The 24,725-nt window shown below is 37.5% G+C and overlaps 1 protein-coding gene across 7 annotated transcripts; it reads left to right on the top strand.

The window, feature by feature from the left end:
* Position 1: 1 nt before the first annotated feature.
* Positions 2 to 23,376, top strand: CPSF3 (cleavage and polyadenylation specific factor 3). 7 transcript variants are annotated; one of them, XM_068937211.1, is made up of 19 exons: positions 18 to 172; positions 1,118 to 1,181; positions 1,350 to 1,571; positions 1,656 to 1,753; positions 2,178 to 2,306; positions 3,764 to 3,941; positions 5,465 to 5,554; positions 6,704 to 6,854; positions 9,070 to 9,245; positions 9,628 to 9,786; positions 10,571 to 10,717; positions 11,496 to 11,648; positions 13,697 to 13,805; positions 14,544 to 14,642; positions 15,782 to 15,876; positions 16,533 to 16,620; positions 19,906 to 19,975; positions 20,586 to 20,682; positions 23,177 to 23,376. In XM_068937211.1, exons 4-19 carry the CDS (start codon positions 1,689 to 1,691, stop codon positions 23,276 to 23,278), a joined length of 1,908 nt encoding a protein of 635 aa, XP_068793312.1. In that variant the 5' UTR covers positions 18 to 172; positions 1,118 to 1,181; positions 1,350 to 1,571; positions 1,656 to 1,688; the 3' UTR covers positions 23,279 to 23,376. The 7 variants fall into 7 exon arrangements, with proteins under 7 accessions (XP_068793310.1, XP_068793311.1, XP_068793314.1 ...); XM_068937214.1 differs by having other exon boundaries at positions 26 to 172; positions 2,221 to 2,306; XM_068937209.1 differs by lacking the exon at positions 1,350 to 1,571 and having other exon boundaries at positions 2 to 172.
* Positions 23,377 to 24,725: the final 1,349 nt, after the last annotated feature.

The following is a 24,725-nucleotide window of genomic DNA, read 5'->3' as shown; positions in this document are numbered from 1 at the left end:
CAAGCGGAAGTGCGGCCGGACTTCCGGAGGAGGAGGAGGAGGGAACGGGTGCTGGCGAGGGACACTAGGCGGGCGCCGCCGCCGCCGGGGTTCGCGCCGCCATGTCGGCGAAGAGGAAGGCCGAGGCGTTGATCCCGGCGGAGGAGAGCGATCAGCTGCTCATCCGGCCGCTGTGAGCGTCCTGCCGTGGGCGAGGAGTGGGCGGGCGGGGAGGGAGTCGCGGCGCCCCGCGGCCGGCCCCGGCCCCGGCCCCGCGCGGAGGTGCGGGGCAGCGGCCCTCGCCCGGCTGGCCGGTCGGTCGCGGGGCGCGGCCCGCCGAGGCGGAGACCCGGTGTGTGGGGCCGGGGGGCTCGGAGGCGGCGGTGAGGCCTCTGCCAGCCCTCAGGAGCGCACGGCGGGCGGAAGTGGGGCCCGAGGGGGCTGGATCCGGCGCTGCTTTGCCCCCCCCTCGAATTTTAGCCGTTTTCTTTTCCAGTGAGTGGTGAGCCTGGAGATCCCAGGATAGGGGTCACCCCTGCGACGGCCCTTATGTTAAAGCTGCATCCCTCCTTCCTGCAATTTTGGAGTGTATTACGAGCAAAAATACCAATCCATACCGGCAACAGAATTTCCTCAACGAGAAAAAGTTATATTACCTTTGTGTAGTTTGACAGCATTGTGGTTTTAGTAATACTTTAACGTGGTTTCTTTCTTAGTTGAAGATGTTAGTACGATTTGAAGGTCTCTCTTGGTAGCTTCGTAGCAGTTGTCTTCTGGACAGCTTGAAGATGCTACTTCAAGCTTGTGTAGCCTAAGAGAATTTATTATTTTGGTAAACTTCATATTTCTCTTGCTCCTAAGTGTTTTGGGAGTCCGGAGTGCAAGCATGCAACAAAAACAGGAAGAGACGTAAATCATTTTTTAAAACTGGAATTCTTTTTCTTGCAGGGTTGACTAGAACCTCATTTGCATTGCAGTAGGTGTAACTGTTCAGTTACTTTAAATAAGTGGGTTGAAAAGTACTATGCAGTCATTACTTTTACACAGAAAAATAATACCATTAAAGCCATCAGATGTTCAGTTCCATCCGTAGGGTGTGTGCGGTTTTAATTTTGATGACTTTGACCTCTTTTTGCAGAGGTGCTGGCCAAGAAGTAGGAAGATCATGCATTATTCTGGAGTTTAAAGGAAGAAAAATAATGGTAATTATTCTATGAATGTATTTGTGCGTTTATATAAAATAAATCCGGATCCCAAAACAGAAGACGTATCTAAATGTGGATTCTAAAATCCAATTTCAGTGGAACCTAAGTCTAATCTTTACTTACAGTTATGGATTAATACATATATGTTCTCCTTCACTTTTTCAGGTCTCTTGTCAACTGAAGTACACTGCTTCTTGTGTACTCACGTATTGTTGAGTTGTGAATGAAGGCTTGTATAGGTGCAAAACTGTAAATAACTGGGATCTGAAAATGGCTTTTAAAAGGTATCACTCAGTTTCCCAGTGGAGATAGTCATCTAGACAGACACCCTGCTAACGGCAGTGATTGAGGAAAATATACTTTTCTGTATGATGTTAAAGGCTACTGGTCAGTATATTGTAGACCGAAACGTAAGTTGTTTTTTTTTTTAATGCATTTTATTAGAAGCTTTAACTTTCTTTCATGTTTCAGCTTGATTGTGGAATCCACCCTGGACTGGAAGGAATGGATGCTCTTCCTTACATTGATTTGATAGATCCTGCTGAGATTGATCTCCTCCTAATCAGTCAGTAAGTGGCACCTAGAAAAAGAACAAATGCACTATCATGCTTTGAACAGTACTAACCTCTAATTTATTAAAGACAGGTTGAAAATAGGTATTATGTAGATGTTAATGGCATGGTAAAATAGTTAGGTCAGTAGTTGATACTTCCTCCCTCTCAGCTTTTATTTAAATTGCAAAAAATGTGTAATTCTGAGACTGTATGGGTAAAATCTTGGCAATTAATGGACAATTTCCTGCGCTACTCTTACCTTCTCTGTTTTATTTCTAGTCACTAATGTACAGGATCTAGACCAGCATAGGTAACAATAAGGTTGAAATTTTTCTGTTCCTGGATTTTTATGGCGCTATGTTAATTCAATATAGTGAATTATATGACACCATATGGTGTGATGTTAATGTATTAATTGGATTCATATGTCTATTTTAAGTTTCCATTTAGATCATTGTGGGGCTTTACCATGGTTTTTGCAGAAAACGAGTTTTAAAGGAAGAACATTCATGACGCATGCCACAAAAGCTATTTACAGATGGCTTCTTTCAGACTATGTCAAAGTCAGGTAAGCAGACTCATTTATTGTCTTTTTAACTTCTGCATTAGTTGCCTCTGTATATCCAACAGGAAGAGCAGTTCAGTATAACGTATTGGCAATTTGGGGCAGAGCTTGTTAGGTATCTTTGAAGTACCATTCTCACATTATTAATGTTGTTTCTTTTCATTATCCCTTCTTCTTCAAAGGTGTTTCACTTAGTAAGGTGAGCTGAGTAGTAATAAGGCTTGCACGTTTCTGTTTTCTCCCGGAGATGTTTGCTCTCTGAATGTCATGCAGTAATTGCCGTTATATTTCGTAACAGTTGATATCAAATATTTCTAGGCTTTATGCTAAATATGGTGTGCTTTTTATATACACACAGTTAGCGTACATAGAGAAGCTTGTTGCAAAAGTGGCCTTATGCAGCCTCTTACCTGAGGTGATCGTATATCAGCCTAACGAGTTTTTGGCATTTATTACTTGCTGCTAGAATTTGCTTAAGACAAAGCAGCTGAAGGAGGGTGGGTGAACCTGGATGTTGCTGCAAGTAGCAAGTTTAGAACAAGGTTAGAAGTAACAAGACATCTTTCTGTCTCATGGATTTATTGTGTCTCTAGAATCATTTCCTATCAGTGAAAAAAAGAATTTGTCTTTGTTTCTTTTCGTTTGCCTTAATGGACCTTTTATCTAATCATGTACCTTTTTTTTCCCCCCTCCTCTGCCTTTCTTAGCACACTCTTTTGCTCTTACACTTCTTAACGTTTATATTTTTTCTTAAACTTCACAGAAGTAAGTCCATCTTAAACCGCTAAAGGTACACCTCACTCTTCAGGGACAAGGTCAAATTAAAGATAATGCAGGCAAGGGCACAAAATGTGCTCTGTTACTTTCTCTTTTTTCTTCTGTTACATGCCTTGAGCACATCTTTTCTGAATGAATGGAACAGCCCTGAACATAACTCAGCAGATTCCATCTTGGGCCAGAAACCTGATAAACAGTCCTCTTTCAGCTTGTTTGTTCTGGGCCAATAGGATAGTGAAAAAGTGTGCCCCCCCTCCCCCCCCCTTTTTTTTTTTTTTTTTTTGGAACGGCCTCTTTGCGGGTACTGTTATAACCTGAGTGTAAGAGCAGCTGTAGACCACGCTTCTCTTCTTGAAAAACGTGTTCCAAAGACTTCTGTCCTGGCCTGGGAATCTATTAATGCTTGCATTTGTTAGAAAAATACAGAGCAGATCCTGAACTTTAAACACTCTTACAGTATGACCTTTCAAAAGAAAGACCTTTTAACTTTGCTTAGGGGAACTACGTTACAATTGCTGGACTTGACTTTCAGTGCGGGAGATTTAACGTTTCTGAATGGGAGTTTTGCTCTCTGTGGGGAAGAATATATCTGGATTTTTTTTTTTTTCCCCCTCAATGGTTATCTAATATAAACCAAACTAATTTAAAAGTAGCTGATATTTGGCCATTTCATTTATATCTAGTAATATATCAGCGGATGACATGCTATATACAGAAACAGACCTGGAAGAAAGCATGGACAAGATTGAAACTATCAACTTCCATGAAGTGAAAGAGGTGGCAGGAATCAAATTTTGGTGTTACCATGCAGGCCATGTCCTGGGAGCTGCCATGTTTATGATTGAAATCGCTGGCGTGAAGGTATGTACTTTCTGATAAACAGTTGGAATCAGACCTGAATTCTAACATAATCACCAGTTATTTATTACTAGCTTTTAAGGCCTGCCACTGTGATTGGAACTGTCAAACAGGCTTGGGCGCACAGAAGGGAGGCCTTACCGCACAGCGTATATTTTGAGATTGATGAGAATGGACAAGTGACGTTTGCATATTGAATGAGGTAGCATATTTGGGTTTTATGGAAGTGAGTTATGACTTAGACTTGGAATTGGTTAATATATTGTCTTCCTTGCTGGTTGGCTCAGAGGTAGCTGATAGTTGAGGCAGTCTTATTGAGGCTCTATTTTAGCAAAATGTGTAAACAGATGTTTGTTTTTCTAATTCTGCTTTACCATGTCTGCCTGTCTGGGTACTTAAATGCCCCTCATCAAGGTATGTGAGTTACATTTTTCTCATAACGCCCTCATGCTAAAGTACCTAAAGAAACAGAATTAGCAGTAATTTGCGGCACAGAGAGATGAAATAAGTCATCAGGTAATCACAGACAGTGCTGTGTCAAAGCCGGATATTCAAAACAAATCTCAAGAACTGAATTCAGTACACTAGCGGGAAAATCACCATTTCTTCCCTCCACCCACGGAAATCTTTCATACGCCCTTGAAGAGGGAAGAAATGGTGGTCCTGAGGCTTGCTGTCTAGTGGACTTGGTCTATGCCATATAATGATCGACATTCCACACTTAGTAAGTATAAAAAGCATAGAAATATAATTGCGTTTGCAATTATTAAAATAAAATCTAGGCGCCTTACTACCTTTCTTGCTGATCAAGACTTGGTGGAGAAAGAAATTTCCCTATTATTGCACATGACCTGAGAGGATTAGGTTTTAACGTCCGTTATTTTCTTTGTCCTTCTGTGAAGCAGATGAGGAATGAGATAGTGGATTACCTTTAGACCACTTACTCTTTGCTGCTGACCACATTTTGTTCATGTTTTCATGTATGGAATAAGGGTTGGGTAAAACGTGTTCAGTTCTGAAACCATCATTTAGGACACAGAGAACTGCCTTCCACGCTGCAGTTAAGAATGTATTAAAAAATCACTGATGGGAGTAAAATCACTGCATTTCCTGGTATTAAAGGGAACATTATTGTGCTCTTTGGAAAATCTGCTAGATTACAGGCTTTTGCTGGGGGGCGGGGGGGAGGGGGGGGTGGTGGGAATATCAGAAAATCTTCGAAGGATTTTTTTTTTTTAATGATTTTATTGGATTATTCTTTATGTTTGCATTCTGATGTGCAAACTCTTACCCGCTTTGTACTTCTACATAGCATCTGTTGTGTTTTCTGTTGGTATGGGTGAGCTGGTATTGTAAGCACTGTGCACATCAGAAGAGTCTTTAGTTGAAGTACAGTTGACGTTTCTGTTACAAGTTCCTTGAAGTTATATTTGCCAAGAAAAATATCATTCCTATACACCACCTTTTTAAAGACTGCTGACGTTATTACAGGTAATCAGAGTAACTGCTTTTTGTCTCTCTCGTAGCTTTTATATACAGGTGATTTCTCAAGACAGGAAGACAGGCATCTGATGGCAGCTGAGATTCCCAATATTAAACCTGATATTCTTATAATTGTAAGTTTTACGAAATTGTTTCTTTAAAATAGTAATTAGGTATGCATAGGAATATTACTTAATTAGAGTTAAAACGCAATGAGAAAGCTAGTACGGGGGTGCAATGGTAACATGCAATTTGTTTTAAATATCCGAACGCTTGATAGCACAGGTGTTCAGAACTCTCTTAACAGGTCTTTTCATCATATTAAAAATGTTTAAAAATGTAATTGTCATTTATAATACCTCTGATGAAATTTCTCAAACCTCTAGACAAACCTTATCAATGTTAGGCCTTTTCCCAGTTTCCACTAGTCTTAACTCGGTCTAGTATGAGTCTCAATAGCTAGATACCTTTCTTTAATAGATCTTAGCCTACTTCCAACTGTGTTTGTTGAAAAGTTGCCCTGGGTGAAGATGTAAGAGCCGTTCCAAATTTTTTTTCTTTTGTTTTCTGGGAGAAATTGTTTTATACTGAAGCCATGTTTGGAAAATAAAAAGCTTAGTGGAAACTTTAAAAGAAACAGGTTTATTTGGAAATGAATAATAGGAACTTTTAGAGTAATGCTTACAACTATATCATTTCTTTGTTATGGTCCTTCTAAATGTTTTCTGTAGCGGACAATTATTTCATTTTAGATAATTTCAAAATATTACATTTTGTGTAATTCCTTTATCTTTAGACTAGATGTTTCTGCACTGTGGTACACATACCATGTGTTAAAGTGGTAACTCGTTTAGCAAAGCAGCAGCAGCATTTCCAGTCAGGAGAATAAGTGTGTTAAAATTGAAACCTCCTTTAAAAAAATCATGAAAATTAATAATTCTACCCTTTTTGCTGACAGGGACTGCCTTTCCAGTTTGCTAGAAGTGTCTTGAGGGGAGGGAAATGTTGGTTGTATGTCTTGGTACACGTGGTTGCGGGGTTTGGGCGCGGGGGGGTAGGTTATTTGTTTTCCTTACGCTCCCCTCCCCCCGATTTTGTAACCCTGAAAACTTTATGTGTACCCTGTAACGGCATATAAGTGGACGCCCTTAACTGTAGAATGGAAGTTATGTTTCTGTATGGTAGTACCGATATGTTGGACTGCGTTTCCTCACCAGAGTTAGAGAAGATTAGGAATTAGTCTTGGTGTCGCTACTTTTAATACTAGTTTTCTCTGTCCGTAGGAATCCACCTATGGTACTCACATTCATGAAAAAAGAGAAGAGCGAGAGGCAAGATTCTGTAATACCGTGCATGACATTGTAAATAGAGGAGGTAGAGGTCTTATTCCTGTGTTTGCCCTAGGCCGAGCTCAAGAACTACTTTTGATTTTAGGTATGTATCTTCCCAGTTCCTTTTCATAAAAGGCACGTAAAGTTAAATGAGAATGTTTTCATGAGCAGTTTTTAGGTATAATAATTTTTTAAACAATTCTTTAGCCGTTTTTCCAGCATGTTAATTACTTGAGAATATGTAATATTGTTTGTGCAGATGTTTAAAAAAAAAAAAAAAGCAACACACAGCCTTTTCAAAGTGCACATATAAGAAAGGCAGTTGTGCTTTATGAAGTAGAGAAGAAGCCTAGAAAGGGAAGAGGTTGGTTTTTAATTTGCAGGGTAGAACATGCTTGACTCTTGAAACTTGTTGAGTAAGAATTTCAGCAAATAGGGAGTGTTGCTACAGACCAAAAAGTGACTTATTAAAATATGACTGTTCTTTTTAAACTGTTTTGCCAGAAGAAGCAAACTTTTCTGTTCAAAAGTTTCAGTAGCTTTTCCCTTTATTTCACAAACCTGTATGAACCTTTCAGGGAAGGTTGAGAAGACTGTAGCAAAGACTTCTGGTATTTCCAAAGTAAACATGATAAGGAGAAAGCAGATTAGACTTTATTAAGAAGGGGGAAGATGGGGAAAAAAGTGTAATGATTGTAACAAGCCACCTTCACATAAAAAGTATAAATAATTATTTCAAGGTACTTTAGAGAAAACGGTTTTTAAATAAACCATTTCCTGACTTTTGTTCTTCCTTTCAGCCCATTTATTTGTACTATGCGCATGATTTTTGACTTTTTTTTTTTCTCATGCAAGTACTAGTGTGATCAAAAAGTAACTATCTCAAAATAGGTGTTTTCAGGGGTGTTGAATCTAAAATGTTACCTAAAATACTTAAAATTCTTTACATTTTCCATTTCAGTTTAGATCAACATTAAAAACTGGTATTTGTTTTCAAAGTATGTTATTGATCTATTAAAATGTTTATAAGAAGCTTGGAACTAGATGTGGGGTAGTATTCAGTATTGTATGGTAGGGTTATTACATCTTATTGACATTGATCAAGTTTGATTTTTGACAGAGGATGTTAAAAACTGAACATTTTAAGTCTCATATAGCCATTGGTTTGTAATTTGTTGATCTTCTTTTCCTATGTGTAGATAGTTAACTAACTGCATAACGATAAGCCTGGAAATACATCTAAAGTTAGAGACAAAATTGGACGCTTAGGTGGAAAATGCAGTTGCCTCGTGTGCCTGCGCAGTCGAACCCTGCAGGGTTCTGTGCTTATTTGTCTTCCTTCCATAAGTGTCCAACAAAAAATAAAATACTCTATTATGAAATAGAAAATTATTATGATAGGTGCAATCTGTTAATGTTATTTTAAGTTCTGCTACTGCTTACCTTTCATTGGTGCTTTCCACCTTATATTTGAACTTACTAGGATATTGGTGACAGTCCGCTTCTCTGGTGTGTTCTGAAAAGCTTAATCTGCAGATCAAAGCCGTATCATATTAATGTACAAAATGTAGCCAAAAGAACATAACAGTCTCTTTTGATGGTTGTTCCCCAAATATATAATGTAAACGTGCTTTATGCTAGCAGAAGAGGAATAAGTTAGGTTTGTATAGCTGCATTCAGACCTCTTTTTTTGTGTTTAGTTAAGGTTATAGCTTCTGTCATCAGTCGTAAAATAAGTTGTGGTTAGTGGGGGCTTTTCTTCTATTTTTTTTTTTCAGCTAAACTTGTAAAATGTAATTATTTGTGATATGTTGGAAGCCAAGCTTTGTGCCTTAAACTCTACGGATTTGTTTTACTGAACTCTGATATAATGACTTCTCACTAACGTTTCTATATACAGATGTTCTTAGTTGTAGGCTGTAGAAATCATATTTGACAAAGAGGTTTAAGCCTTCTTGCAATGATGTTGTAAAACTTCTATTGTAATAAATGTAGATTTATTGCTGTGCAGTAGAATGCATACTTATACCTTGTGGTTGAAATTGATGATTGTTTGGTTTGACCTGCCAAAAACATCTGAGGTTCATCTCTTTTTTTTTTTTTTTCTTTTTTTTTCTTTTAATTAGCACTGTATGCCTTTTCAGTTTTTCAGTTGGTATTTGTCTTTTCTTCTTTGGTAGGGCAGGTAAAAAGGTCTGTGACTTTTATTTTCTGTAATAAAAGTGATAGAAAAATTGCTGAATTTGTTTTACAAAAAGTACATTTTGGAGATATTGCTATGTTTATTTTATCTTTTTTGTTGCTTTTGTTTTTTTTAGATGAATACTGGCAGAATCATCCTGAACTCCATGATATTCCTATATACTACGCCTCCTCTTTGGCAAAGAAATGCATGGCAGTTTATCAGACATACGTCAATGCCATGAATGACAAAATCCGCAAGCAAATAAATATCAACAATCCGTTCGTTTTCAAGCACATTAGTAATCTGAAGGTAAGCTTGAGAAAGGTTGTCTTACTACAGAGGAAGAATAATAGAATAGCTCATATTTGTATTAATATTTTGAATTTCTATTATCCTAATAGTTCAGATATGAAGCTGTAATTAATCACTCTATCTGCCCTGCCACTATTTGGAGGGCTGGTTGCGGAGAGCTTATGCCCCAACGTTTCTTCCACTGTAGAGCCTTATATTTATAGACTGTCCCTTGTGGGTATGAGTAGGAGGAGCTTTCCGAGAAAGGGCCATTTTTGAGGGTGGAGTATGAGCTGTGAAAATGCAGGGCTACACTTGCATGCTGTTCAAGGGTGCGACTAGGCTGTCCTTTATTTAAGTGAGCTATAGTAACTGATGTTCTTACTGTTTGTCCCCTTAGAGTATGGATCACTTTGATGATATTGGCCCAAGTGTTGTAATGGCTTCCCCAGGTATGATGCAGAGCGGCTTATCTAGAGAGTTGTTTGAGAGCTGGTGCACAGACAAGAGAAACGGAGTAATTATCGCAGGGTACTGTGTTGAAGGAACGCTTGCTAAGGTGAGTTGTTAATGCACCACAATGTTCTTTAATGCAAAGAAGCATGGGTGTTCCATTTAAAAAGAATTGGCCAGTAGCAAGCGCCTTTATCTGAGCTCACTAGACAAGAAGATTGTTGTCAGGTGGGCACAGTTACATATTCGCTGTATTTGGCTAATGCTAAATGAAATATATTTAAAAAAAAAAAAAGAACTTGCATATGGCTATTTCCAGGAGTGGTATGCAGAATGATCTTTCCTAGGAGCAGTTATCTTATCTCAAGAAAGTGTGATTGATGTTTTTCTTCATCTTTATACTCCTGCCATTATCTCACTCTTTGGGCGGGGAGTCCTGACCCTAATTCTGAAGGAGTCCATGTTAAATCTAGCACTGCTGACATGTCAGAGATCAGACTGCCTTGTACGTGTTGGCCGTGGTCAGGTTGTAGAGAATGAAATCCTTCTTTACGGATTTCCGCAGCTAAGGACAGCCACAAGTTTTGCCTTTAGAGACATAAATCACACACTTGTTATAATTTAAATGCAACTTGTAGAGAGATGTGTGTGGAAAAAGAATGGAACGCAAAATGGGATGCAAAAGATGAAATGCTGTATGTTGTGTATGTTGTTCTTTTTTTTCATTCATGAATGTGTTTTGTGGGATTTGGGTTTTGATTTTTTTTTTTGTCTTTTTTTCCCAATTTTTTCACTACTTAGCTCTTAAGAGTTTTTTTTTTTTAACGTGAAGCATTAGTTATATTAGGTCTGCTTTTAAATCTTTTCATTTAAAGTGCTTTTTCTTCTAGCACATCATGTCTGAACCTGAAGAGATCACGACTATGTCAGGGCAAAAACTCCCACTGAAGATGTCTGTAGACTACATTTCTTTCTCTGCTCACACAGATTATCAACAAACTAGTGAGTTTATCCGGGCCCTGAAACCTCCACATGTGGTTAGTATACATGCTGCTCATTTCTCAAGGGTGGGATTCGTCAAACCAGTTCACAGCCTTGAGTCGTCGAGGCACGTACTGGTGTCTAGCAGTAGCCAGCTTCCCTGTGCTTGGAAAAATAAAAGGTGGAGGTTGTAACTCTTTTCATGATGTTGCCTTAGCAAAGTAAAGATGAACTTGCTCTCATTGCTGTCTGCATGTGGGTTATCCGGGGGTGAGTAAAGGATATCTGGGAAGAGTAATGGACCAGAATTTGACAATGAGGACTAGGACTTGAAAATTATTGGAACTGGAGGAAAAATCAGTGTGCAAGGAAACTGTAGCACAAGAAAAGAGGATTTAACTTGATAAAGAAAACTATGAGCTTAATGAGTGTACTTGCTGAATTACGCGTTTAGCTTTTTTTACATAGAGAAATAAATATATCTACCTGCAAACAAAAATTTAAGGCTAATTGTAATTTTTATAGTTAAGCTTAAATTAATATTTTCCTTTCATACTATAACAATTTGTTCATACATTGAAGTGAATTGAAATCTGTATAACATACTCTGCTTATTTACATACATTTTTCTCTTAAAACTCAATGTCGTGGTATCTGTCTAGGTCTTTGAATATTGCATAGGATACAAAGGCAAACAGAACTGTATGTAGCATAGTTGAGCTAATGTTTCATATGTTGTGACCTCATGAGATATATGGGTTGTTTTTATATAGACGAGGTACAGGAAGGCAGTTTTCTTGGATAATTTGTTGACATCTCATATCTTTCCTATAGATTTTAGTACATGGAGAGCAGAATGAAATGGCCAGATTGAAAGCAGCATTGATACGAGAATATGAGGATAATGATGAAGTTCATATAGAAGTTCATAATCCTAGGAATACTGAAGCTGTGACATTGAACTTCAGAGGAGAAAAACTTGCTAAGGTATAACATTAACATTTTGTTTTCTGTACCGCAGTATTTTTCTCTGTGATAAAGACCGTATGTTTTCTTCCATGTCTCCTTTTTAATTGGTTTCAGATTGTATTAAGATGTTTTGCCAGGACTCAAAGTATGTATGTGTTTCTTTTGGGCAGCCCAGATCTACACTGCTATAGACAAATATGTCAGTGCTTCCAATCCCTTTATCCCAGTCCATTTGCTGTGTTACCCAGTACAGTAGCCTTCGATTCTTCCCCCCTGCCTCCCCCAAACAAAGGACACAAATTCCTGTTGTGTCAGAGCACTGAATTCTGTGGATAGATAATGTAGGAGATTTCATTTGCATTTTAGGAAGACACGAAACACCCATTCCATCCATGTATATTAGAAGAGAATACATATTTTGGATAAATTAAATAATAGCATGCTTAAAAAAGAGAGCTCAAAAATAGGATCATCTGGCAGAAGAAATTCTTTAACCATGAATGTGTGGTCTGTTTACTAAAATGATAAAGGCGACATAAAGAGAATGTTTTTGCAAGTTTATTTTTTGATACTCAAAACTTAACGCATCTATCTAATACAGAAATCGTTTTTGACAATTAATACATTTTTTATGTTCTGAAAGTTTTCCTAGAGACTGAATTGGAACTACTGCAATAATATTTTTTGATGCAATGTTTAAATATTACAATAAAATCTGAACAGTGAACTAAGTAAAAGCCAATGTGCGTTAAGAAGCATAAGAATGTTAATTGAGTTACATTTTGCTTTCTATCAGAATCTAGTTTGGACCCTTTGAAGGAAAGCTTTTTTGATAACTGGTCCCTCATAGTTATATCTGCAACTTCTATTACACTGCTGAAGTTGAACCTCAGTTTTCTCATGATACAGAGGAGCTTGAAGGAAGAGTGAATGAAAATGAGAAAAAAGTTTTTAATAAGGACCTAATGTTAATCCTTTTTAGAATTGGTGTCAAAAATGACAGGTGAAGTGTCACGAATGTCTTCCAGCTTAATTTTTCAAGTACTCCTAAGCATAGAAGTAGAACTGAAATGCAGTGTGTAACTGCTCTGTGACCTAGAGTGAGTTGTACATAATGTGAACTTGCCATAGAGATTCGAACTGCAATAACATCTTTATTTATTGCCTACTAATGACCCCTTTGGAGTAGGGTCTGAGATGCCATGGCTTTGACTCTTTTGTCCTACTTGGATCCGTGGTGGTAGCCACGGGAGCTGGCCCGCACTGGTAGCTAGAACACTGAAAAGAAATTGGCTCTTGCTCAGAGTTCTTAGTTTAAAAAGAAATCTATCCCATGTAACTCCTCTCTTTTGTTTGTAAGCTGTATATTTATGGTCTTTGATTTGAACCTATTTATTGATTCAGCCTGAATTAGAACGTTAGTTTAGCCATTGCGTCTCTGAGGAGGTTGACAAAATGCTACTACGTTACTGTATTAATACACTTGTTCTAACTGTATATTTACTTTACCTTTAAAATAAAATCCATAGAGAAATCTGCAGTTTATCTGTTCAGCTTCTATTGTAATATAGAATCACAGACACCATCCAGTCTTAACTTCGTGCTCAGAGCAGGGCCAACTAGAGCAGGTTGTTCAGGGCCTTACGCGTTCCAGTTTTGAATGTCGCTAAGGATGAAGACTGCACGACCTTTCTGGGCAACCTGCTCCTATGTGTCATTGCCCTCAAGGTGAAAAAATTCCGGGTCTTTCCTAGAGGTATGAAAAGCAGAATTAGAGTGGAATTTCTTCCCAAATTATGCGTAAAATGTAATTTGCACACGTGCTTTCTGTGGCAGCCATTGGTGCAAAAACTTCATTGGCTTTTTACGTTTTAACTCTTCCAGTCTTTGTGTTACATCTCAAAATGCTTTCCATGCAGGGTTGCTCTGGGCTTCCCTTGTTTTCACAGTGATCGCTTTATTGTGTTTGTATTTTCAGTGGAGCCTGTATTTCATCTCCATACTGAACTTCAAGGTATGAAAACTTCCGATTGCCTTGTTGCACTATGTATTTTTTTTATTTTCAGGTGATGGGATCTTTAGCAGATAAGAAGCCAGAGCAAGGACAGAGAATTTCTGGGATCCTGGTTAAAAGAAATTTTAACTATCATATCCTTTCTCCTTGTGACCTCTCCAGTAAGTAAAGATAGTAATGTACGCAGTAGGTAATTGAAATGTATTGTATCCTTCTTTTGTTACTAAACAAAGGCAGGATGAGAAGGTTCTGTAATTAGGATGAGAGGGTTCTGTAATTTTATTTGGCAAGTAATTAGTGAACATCTTAGTTTTATTTTGGTACAATTTTGCCTAAAGTTGTCAACTGCTGGAGTGAAAGACAAGACATTCAATTCGTTGCTTGCTGAAGTTTAAAATATTTTCTATTTTTTCCTCTAAAAGAAAAGAAGCAAAATTGCATTCCCCCAGTAAGAACAGAAGAGGGCCTTGATCAATTGTCCTGCCGGTTTCTAAGATGTCATTAGGTTTTACTGTAAAAAGATGCAGTACAGTGAAAATGTGTATTACTCTTATGCTGTTTATTCCTATATAGAATGATTTACTCTCAAAATAGAGGAAACTGAGCAATTAAATGGGGTGGTAAGGCGAGAAGAGTTTGGGAGAAAGGAATTTCGCTGTTCTAGTTCATTGTTTGTCTCTAAAGCTTATGATAAAATGGAAGCTCTTGCGAGTGTCTTAACCGCAAATGCGTTATTTGTCGTAAAAAAGACAATAGACCCTCCCCCGCCCTTATAAACTGTCCTTTTCAACCCTCTGTCTTAAATGTGTTAATGCCATTATTTCTCTGTAGTGACAATTCTATTTTTTAGGAAGTAAGTTTAGAGTGATAATTATTAACACTTTTAAAAATTGTTTCAGATTACACAGACTTGGCGATGAGCACTGTAACACAGACACAAGCCATTCCGTATACTGGCCCATTCAATCTGCTTTATTATCAGCTCCAAAAACTCACTGGTGTGTATTTGGAAAGAAATGTTCATGATTTATAGCAATTACATTTTAAAATATTTTGCAGTCTTCAGGGGACTTTTGAGTGGAAACTTTTTGCTTCGCCAGTAGCCGAAGTACCGTAATTTGTTTTGTACTTTGCAACTTTCATTAGGTTATGCCGCTTCTGCCAGATCCAGTTCGTGGGCGTGACTCATCCTTTTTTGTGGGATTCTGCAGTAGTTGTAATACAAAATCATGAGCATATGGAAATGCAGAGTCTTAGCCCCAAAAGTGAGTGCCATAGCCACTCTGATGCAAAATTTATTAATTTTGTCTCCAGCCCCTAAAGAGAATAGGTAACACTATCCAGCTAACAAAACAAAGACAAAAGCTCTGCCCTCCTTCGTGACAGGCAGCCTTTTCTGTCACTACCCAAGCGGCAAGAATCTAGCCGTCCTGGGTTTTTTTTTTTGTTTGTTTTTTTGTCTGAGCCAGAGCCCATGTAAATCTGCCACTAGAGCGATCCCCAGTGTCTCTGTCTAGCTTTTTTTTTACAGAATAGGGGCAACTCCTGTCCTGGTTCATTAAAGGCATGCACACTTTGCAGGATCCTGTCCCAGATTTAAAGCTCGGAATTCTTTTTTTCCTTCCCTTCTTTAATCACAGAATCTAATTCATATCACTAGTGAATAGAGCAACGATATTCAGCTGGTGCTTAGGTCTCATAGCCTGAAAGCTACCTGGCACACAAATGCTTTTGTTTTACCTTTTATGCTTATGTAAAGTAAACAATTAGCCATCCTCTGTGGGTAATGGAGGAGCTGCTTAATTCTGCAAACGGAGCACTACATTTCATGCTTGTTTTCCACTGGTGTACTTACTTGAGCACCCTAAGCTATTAAACCATGAGAATCCAAAACAAGTAAAATGGCCAACATTACATTTTAAAAAACAAACAAACAAACAAACAAATCTGAACAAAGAAAGTGGTAATACCAGGTAAGGGAAGAGAGTATAGACTTCAGACTTAGAAATGGATTGGGAACTGCTGCGAGTAGTCACGATAATAACCTGCTGCTTGCTTAAAATGAGCTGTTTTCTCATGCAGATCAAGTCTTGTTTTCCGTATAATTTTACTCTCGCTCTTTGTTGCCACTTCTTAGGTGATGTAGAAGAAGTAGAAATCCAACAGAAACCAGCCTTGAAAGTTTTCAAAAATATTACAGTGATCCAGGAGCCAGGCATGGTAGTGCTTGAGGTAGGTGTTGGTGGGAGAAAAGAAGTGTTCTGCTCTCCAGTTTCTGCAAAATAGCATTTTATAGGCTCTTTGGCAAGTTAAGTATTTGTTAGAATTATTAAATAGTTATCTGTTGGATAAAGCTATTAAAAAGCTATTAAAAAATTTCTCTTGAGCTGTCATCCTGTATCGGTGCATGCTTTTTCACTGATGTATGAATTCCTCACTGTAGTCATAATCGTGTTTTGAGCATTGTTGTTCTTGATGCTAATATTTGAGAATAACCTCTGCTAGTTTCTTATCTGCAGCAAGTCAAATGAATTGATAGATTCAATGCTGTTTATTCTTTGGCAAATAGTAATTGGAAATTATGTCAAAATATCTCTTCCTCCTCTTTCTCCCCTACCTTCCCTCCACCGTCTAAATAGGTGTAGTAGTTAGTAATCATTTCTTAAATGTGTTCAGAAATATTTAACAACTTTAATTTTTTATGAGAAGTTACTGTAATATACCAAGTTAAAAGTAGTTTAAAAATTACTGGTGTAAAATGTATGACAATTGTTTGAAGTTAGAATTCAGAGGGGAAAAAATGAAGAGAATTCCGTGTATGTTATGCTATTTTTATGTGGCATTATTCATTTAGCCCAAATTACAAATTTTTTTTTTTTATCTTCCAGTGGGTGGCAAATCCTGCTAATGATATGTATGCAGACACCGTGACAACAGTGATACTGGAAGTTCAATCAAATCCCAAAATACAAAAAGGTAGTAAGTTTAGTGTTATATTTACTGAACTGAGGCATTCCTTCTTAATTTTTGATATAGAGCTTAAAGGAAATACTACCTTGCGATAGACTTCATGTTTTTATGCTTCTTTGTTCTATGAAACTTCTTAGTAGGGTTTGCATAGGACTTGCTACTTAAAAATAGGACGGCAACTTGCTTTTCATTATTTATAACATATTCACTTACTGTAACTTTTTCTTATAATGGCAACTTGTGGCTGACTGTAGAAAATACAACCTTATTATAAAATACATGAAATAGTTTATATACAAAAATCTGAAGGGAGTAAATATTTAATTTAAGTAATGAATTCATGGTACCTCATCTAAACTGTTTAGTCTCTCGTTTAAAAGTTATGGTTACTGTTTGCGAGTGGTATTCCTATGACTGTATGACAGAAGGAGGTAGGTAATGCTGGAGAAAGTATGACTAATTTTACAGTTATATTTATGCAGACTTTGTGAACAAGGAGTGTTACTGGGTACTGATAGCATTATCAGATGCTGGGTTTGGCCTTGTTCTCCAAGTATAACAGCAATTTTACTGGGGTTACTGGTGATGAAAATTTATATTATTTGCTCCACTATTTTGGTTTTGAATATATATTTTACTATGCTTAGAATCCAGAACAAATACTGAATATTGGGTTGGCATCTCTTCTGTGACACTGAAGATAAATGTTGGCAGCACAGTAATGCAGATAATTGAATGATAATCCGTTGTTTAAAACAATTTATTTTGTAGGGTTTTAAATCACTTTTTCACCACTTGCATCTGTACCAAAAACCTTATTAAATTCTACATTCATTTACCCTGCTTATCTAGTGAAGTTAGCGGCATCTGGGTGTACACCTTAGAGCATTATGTGTCTTCAATTTGGTTGTGGTCAGGCAAGCCAAACCCAAAATTCTATTCCCAGGGTGTTACGCAGAAGTAGCGATATCATTTATTTTTCTGGCAAAAGGGCAATATGAGTAATGATCATATTAAATTAGATTAATCCCAAGGTCACAACTTAAAACTCATGGGCTGCATCTGCACTGCCAGGCAGCTATGCTCTCTGACCCTCGCTACACATGTTGTGGCACATGTGGCTCCTTTCTGACCTTAGTGTCTGTTTTTTTTTTCCTTTATCTGGAAACTGGAGCACTGGGCGGGGGGGGGGTTGAGGGAGTCCTCCTGACCTGAACCTGGGACGCAGCCGAGGTGTGCACTTGAACCCAGAAGCCTGCAAAACAGTCTTGGATCCTGTGCCATACATATCTTCCTTCAGCCCTCGAATTCCCCTGATACGCCAGTGTGTGATCATCTTCCTTTTCTCTAGTTCTGGTCTTAAAATTCTGTACCGATCCACATCTTCTCATCTTACCTAAAGTTTTTCATGTCGTTCTGTATCAGATCCTCTACTGAAGCCCGATAGGCTGGGTCTACAGTGCTTCCTTAAAATAACTGATAATTTTAAGTTGCCAAAGATTGATAATGAGAATCCTGGCTTGATCTCTCCAGTGAATCCGTGTGGTTTTTTATTCCTCTTCTAATAAAGTTTTGTTTCCAAACAAATATGGAAGGCGTTAGAACTATATGGACAAACAGGTGTTTATGTTCCCTGGGTTACTCCTTGCATCTTTTTTTTTTTTCTTTATAATTATATATAAAACATAGCAATTACTGGTCCTTAGTTGCTTGGTCCCACACTTGACTCAGCAAGTTTGTTAAAAATTCTTGCTCCTGAGTTATAATTTCACATACCAGTTCTTTCTTTGTTTTGGGAGAAAGGTTATCCATTCCCCTCATCTAAGCAAATCGGAGTGTAATTTTCTTATCTTGGTTGTGACCGTTTTCGATATACACGTTCTTAGCAGCCCTTCTAGCCTTGCCGTTTATGTTCTGCTCTGCTGAAAGTAACCCTAAGTATGCATTTGATTTTGGGGTGGTACTTTGATCTCCTTATTTCTTCCATCTCTATTTATATGACTGGAAAAAACTTTTATTGTTTTTTTACTGATTTTTTTTTTTTTTTAATCGTAATATCTGGCTTGGCTTGACTTGGCAGTTCCCACTTTATCTGTACAAGTTCCTAGTGCCAGTATCTAGCTTTTTTCCCCCCTTAGTTAATTTCTCATTCTATTTTTATCTGCCTTTTTGCATTATTTCTCATGTTGTTTCATGGTGGTAATTCTGTCATCTAAATCTCTGGCTGCTTCTTTCAGGATTTTTTGCCCTTATTTGGGGTAAAAAAACACATTCAAAATAGTTATTGCGCTTCTGTGTTTCAGAGTATGTTCATAGGATCATGAGCGACTGAATTTAAACATCCTAAATTATTGTTGCTTAGTTGAGCATGTGCCTGCTCTTGCTCTGTTTTCAGTATAAAGTTGTTTTGTTTACTAGATTTGGTTACTGCATCTTATCTAAGGGCTGCTGAATTTTTAAGATGCATTTGCTCTTGCAATCATGAAGTTCTTCAAAGAATTTGTAAGAAATTCTAGCTACCTTTGTGTTCAGTTGTCTGAACTCTTCAGCTGACTTAGAAATCTTGAAAGCTAGCTTTTAAAAAGCCTTCTTTTAAAATAGTACTCTAGCTGCAGATTTGTCATCAGAACAATTTTAACTGCAAAACAGTGATTTTCGTGACTAGCTCTCCCTGTAGACTTCTCAATCCATTGAAGACAAATATTTAAGTGATTGTTATCTTCAAAAGAAGATCACTTGTTTTAAACTATCTGTTGGTTTCTAAACCAAGTGTGAAAACAGCGTCATTGTTTTAATTTAATCGCTGTATGCTGAAACACGTTCCAGGAATGTCTGTGCCTATTACTGCTGTTCACATTTGATGTCTAGTTTTACGTTATGTATCCTCTGCATGCTCCCAGACTCTATGATGCAGTATTATTCTGTAAACAACAGAAAGTGGAGGGAATATAAACAAATGATGAAAACAGATTACTTTCACTTTTAATTAAAAGAACTATGAGAAGTAATAAGCATAAACAATAAAAAAATAAAAAGTGAGAATTAGACTTAACAAGTTTTCTGGTTTTAAAATGCGGTAAGTACAGGGAACATAAATTTGAAATGTGTGGACTTCTCGATTTTTTTTTTTTTTTTTTTTTTAGTACATTCTCCATTTACATAGTTTAAACATTTTATATCTTACATAGCTTTTAGATTATTTGTATAGAAATCGGTTAGGAACCAGATTGTATCAATTAACTAATCTTCCGCCCAGCAAAAGTCTGAAAATAAAATGATTTATTTTTTCAGCTGCAGTACATAAAATTTCCAAAAAAGTAGATATGGATGTGTATAGCAAGAGGATGGAGATCATGCTTCAGTAAGTTGACTTATATTTCTCTAAATAAAAATGATTAATAACTGTTAATCATATAGGTAATTTTACCACAATACAGTTTAAAGATGTAGTTACTTAAAATTCTCTATGCAAATTTACGTGAGTCTAATTTCCACGAAGGCCAGGAATTAAGTAAAGTAAGGGATACAGTAAAATATTCCCATCGTGATTAAAATTTTGAATCCAAGGGCCAGTTATTTCTCCCAGAAACAGAGCTGTAAACTGTTTGTCTACCATAACCATGCTATGATTGTTTATAAAAATACCTTAATTTGAATCATGTCTGTTTTTTGTTTGGCTTGTTCTGATGTAGTTTCTATTATTTAGATAGAACTGTTACATCTTTTGAAGTCAGAGGGACCCTTCTCTTTATTTATGATCAGATTTATTCAGCAAAATTCCTCCTGTTTTGTGACACTCACTTTCATTAAGAATTAGATTGGCATTTGTTAATTAAATTTGAGTGGGTTAAATAATAGAGTCTGAAAGGAGATACTGTACTGACAATGCCTTTGGAAGCATAAGATTAACAGAAATAAGAACAGGAAATTGCTGTTTGGCCATGTTTTATACTTACAGCTCTTTGCTTTAGGGACATGTTTGGGGAGGACTGCGTAAGTTCAAAAGATGGCTCTGTTCTATGTGTCACAGTAGATGGAAAGACTGCAAACATTTCACTGGACACTCGGGTATGTACAGCAAAGCACTTTGATTTATCGACGTTATTTTGAACAGAGATGAGTCTCTGGTGTAATATACAGTGCTGCCTAAAATAGCATGGACCTATTTACTAAGGAAGTGCTTTTATACTTGGTATCAAAGCAGTTTAAGCCTACTCTCGTCCCATTAATTTCAGAGGCATTCTCATCAGCTGATCAGTACCCCGTTTTTCATAGACAAATACGGATCCAACCTGCAAATTGAATTTACTGAGTTTTGGTTATATAAACATCTGCGAGAGAGAGTTTTCTTGATTTTTGGGAGTGTTTGTTCTTCTGTCGTTCTTATTTTGAAAGTTTTCAGCAAGTCTACATTTGTATAAAAATGAATAAAGATAGGATAGTAAAGGAAAAACTGAAGTAACCCACAGACTGTAATTCTTCTATAGCTCTTAAAATATAGGCTCTGGTCTGAATAACAGAACTATCACACAGTAGGAAAGACTAATGTGTCATCTTTTTTTCAGTTTTTATAATAAAAAAGCATATGCTACATTTAAAGATACATAGAGTACAGAAAAAATACAGGACCAATGAAGAAAGGTCTTGCAATAGACAGAAAAGTAAGAGAAGACTGGAAAAAAATACGTACTGCTTAATCAGAATACGAGGTTTCGTTTTCATCTAACTTACAGTGATATACCCCATTTGTTTGAAGGTTTCTGCAGTGTCAGAAACCCTAAAGTCAACTCAGCTGCAACAACGTACAATGTCTTAGTAATGCTTATTTTACATACTGTGTTGGCAATTGGGCAATTACAATGGCTTGTGCCATTGTAGACCACATCTGATAAGAATCACACAATGGGTGAGGTTGGAAGGGACCTCTGGAGATCATCTAGGCCAACCTCCCTGCTTGAGCAGGATCACCTAGAGCAGGTTGCTCAGGACTGTATCCACTCAGATTTTGAATATCTTCAAGATTGGAAGTTCTGCAACACCTCTCACAGGGCATCCTGTTCCAGTGCTCCGTCACCCTCACCGTAAAAAAAGTTTTCCCTCGTATTCAGACAAAACTTCCTGTGTTTCAGTTGATGCCCCTTGCCTCTTGTCCTCTTGCTGGGCACTGCTGAGAAGCGTCTGGCTCTGTTTTCTTTACACCCTCCTTTCAGATGCTTATACACATTGAGATCCCCCCGAGCCTTGTCTCTCCAGGCTGAACAGGCCCAACTCTCTGTCTTTCGTCATGTGACAGATGCTCCAGTCCCTTAACCATCTTAATAGACCTTTGCTGGACTCGCTGCGTTATGTCTGCATATCTCTTGAACTGGGGAGCCCAGCACTGGACCCAGCGCTCCAGATGAGTCTTGCCAGTGCTGAGTAGAGAGGGGAAGGATCGCCTCCCTCGACCTGCTGGCAGTGCTCTTTCTAGTGCAGCTCAGGATACTATTGGTTTTCTTAGAAGAATCTGTCCTGTATGAGTGCACATACATCTTATTATGAAACTTACGTAGCTATAAAATGAAAAAACATCTATTCTAGATCGGACCATATGGTGGGGATGTGTGATTTTTTTTTTTCCAGGTGTTAACTCTAAACAGTTTTTACAGTTCATGTATTTTTTTTAAAAGCAGATGTCTGTATCTGTGTACACTAGGTTGCATTTAACAATGCATAAACAACAGTTAGAAAATATTATGTAAATACATCTTTACTAACTATTTCGAATGGGTTCTTTTCAAAATCTTCCTGTTTAAAGTAGTTACTTGGACAGAACAGTAACAAGTTAATACTGAAATAGAGAAGATACTATGTTTGAACTTAGGAAGTAAACGGGATCCAGAATAGTATTACTATGTAATTGCTGCCCTTTGCTTTTTAGATAGAGCAGTCTTGGGACTGATTTGAATGCCAGTAAACTTGCATGTTTAGGGTTTTCATCTTCATTTTCGCTGTGTAGACATTTTTATTGCTTTAATGGCAAAAGAATCACTTCTGTTGTGTTTTATTCTGAATTAAATATTATCTTATAGTTGTGAGACCATCACTGTGGAGATTGCCTGAGTGCAGGTGCCTGTATCTCTGTGATGAATCTGCACATTTTCTGTTAACCTAATATAATGCAGATGAATTCACAGATAAAATGAAATCTCCAAGGATTGAACTTTGTGTTTTTATTTGATATATTTTGTTTTGAATCAAATATAATGTATTTTACTTAGTGTTTTTGGAACAAGTGATTAATCAAACATAAAACTCAGTATTAATTTTCCTGTTTCTCAGCAAGACTTTTGTACGTCTTTACTTAGCTCTTCTACATGTTAGTGGACCATCTAAAAACCTACGGTACAGCTGAAAGCTCATGGTAACTTTCCTTTTAATTTGCATGACAGCTATAGAAATGTTTAGTGCTACTCACAGATTATCTATTTTGCTTTCCTTTTATTAGCATTGCTCACCTTTTTTCTAAAGGAATATGACATGCCAGTTGTTCTAACATGCTTTTTTCTTTGTTTTTCCCCAGACTGTTGAGTGCGAGCCAGGAAGTGAAGATGATGAATCCCTTCGAGAAATGGTGGAACTGGCTGCACAGAGGCTCTATGATGCCCTCAGCCCGGTACACTGACCTGTGTAGTATCTAGGATACATCCAAAAAAAGTCTTTTTAATGTTCGATTTACTTGGACTATTTTTTAATAAAATAAATGAAACTTTTCTTCAGTGAGTCAAATGTACCAACTTTCTGATTGTAGAACGGCTGAGTTATTTCAAACAATGGATGAGCAATCTTATAGCAACTATATTTGTACACATACATCATAATAAAGTTAGGCAGGCTTTGCATTTTTTTTATGTGCATATACAACAAATAATCCACACCAGGTTAAAAATTTTTTCTTAACATCCTCTCTAAAAGACAGAATTAGTGAAATTAAATGCAAAGGATTTTGTATTTTTGAAGTTTAACGAGCAGTGATGAGAGGGATCTGCGTATGCCAAGAGTCAAGCATTATATATAATTTTGTTCTTGTCAGGAAAGCATTTCACTTTTATGCTTGTATCTGCTTGAAATCAAAGGGGCTTGAGCACATTTTAAATGGAATCGGCGTTTGCAGACTGAGTTTAATTGGGGCTATAAAACCATGTATGGGTTAATTGTCATTGACTGTACTGGACGAACAAAATAAGCTTCAAGAGGAGTCAACGGTTATGTCCCGTAACAGCCTTAAGTGCAAATGACACTTTTGACAGTAAGCATGTATCTGCCCCTGCAGCTCCGTTCTAGTGAAACGGTGTTCCTGGACAAAATGATACGGGAGAGCAGAAGTTGCAGTATTTAGAGAAGAATTTCAAAAAGAAATGTAATAGTCAGAGTTAGCTGGGATTATTGTCAAACATTAAATCATTGTGGGGAAAGAAATGCCCCCAGAAAGTGCGTTTTCCGCAACAGAGCCTAAAGATGTCTTTGTCTTGTATGCACAACAAACTTTTTCCTTTTCTCAGTTGCTTAAATTGGCCTGTGATCGTTATTAGCGCAATACGGGTGCGTGTCAGCTTTCTTCTCAGAATGTATGTTATTGGCTAATGAAATAAGAATGTAAAGTCTTTTCAGATTGTTAAAAAAAAATCTCTCTTTGAGAGATTAAAGATAAAGATCTCCCTTTAAGTCCTTTCACTCAATCTGATTTGTGAAAAAACTTTTATCACTGTGATTCAGTTAACCCAGGCTTGTTTTTCATAAACCCTGTCTTGCAGTATTGTTTTGCATTTGCTGTAAAACTAACAAGAAAGTAACCGTTCCCAGTAGCTGTTGCTGATGTCATGAAAAATTGCTGTTTGAAGACACCAGGACCTACTTTGAGGTCATGCTGATTTATCAGAGAGCACCCTAATTCAGCTAGCGAGGGGAAAAATCATCCTGAGCTCGTCCAATGCTGGGATGCGGGTTTCTTGCTTCCAAGTGTGAAAAGAAATTACGTCCCCAGAACTGTCTTGGCACGTTTAATCCTCCCTGGTGGAGCACCTCAGGGCATTGGTTTTCCGAGGGTTCCTCGACGGCCTCCTCGCGCTGGC

Source organism: Struthio camelus, chromosome 3 (assembly GCF_040807025.1).
Source record: "Struthio camelus isolate bStrCam1 chromosome 3, bStrCam1.hap1, whole genome shotgun sequence".
Classification (NCBI taxonomy): domain Eukaryota; kingdom Metazoa; phylum Chordata; class Aves; order Struthioniformes; family Struthionidae; genus Struthio; species Struthio camelus.
The sequence above is the reverse complement of the archived record's forward strand: the minus strand, read 5'-3'. Positions and strand labels throughout refer to the sequence as shown.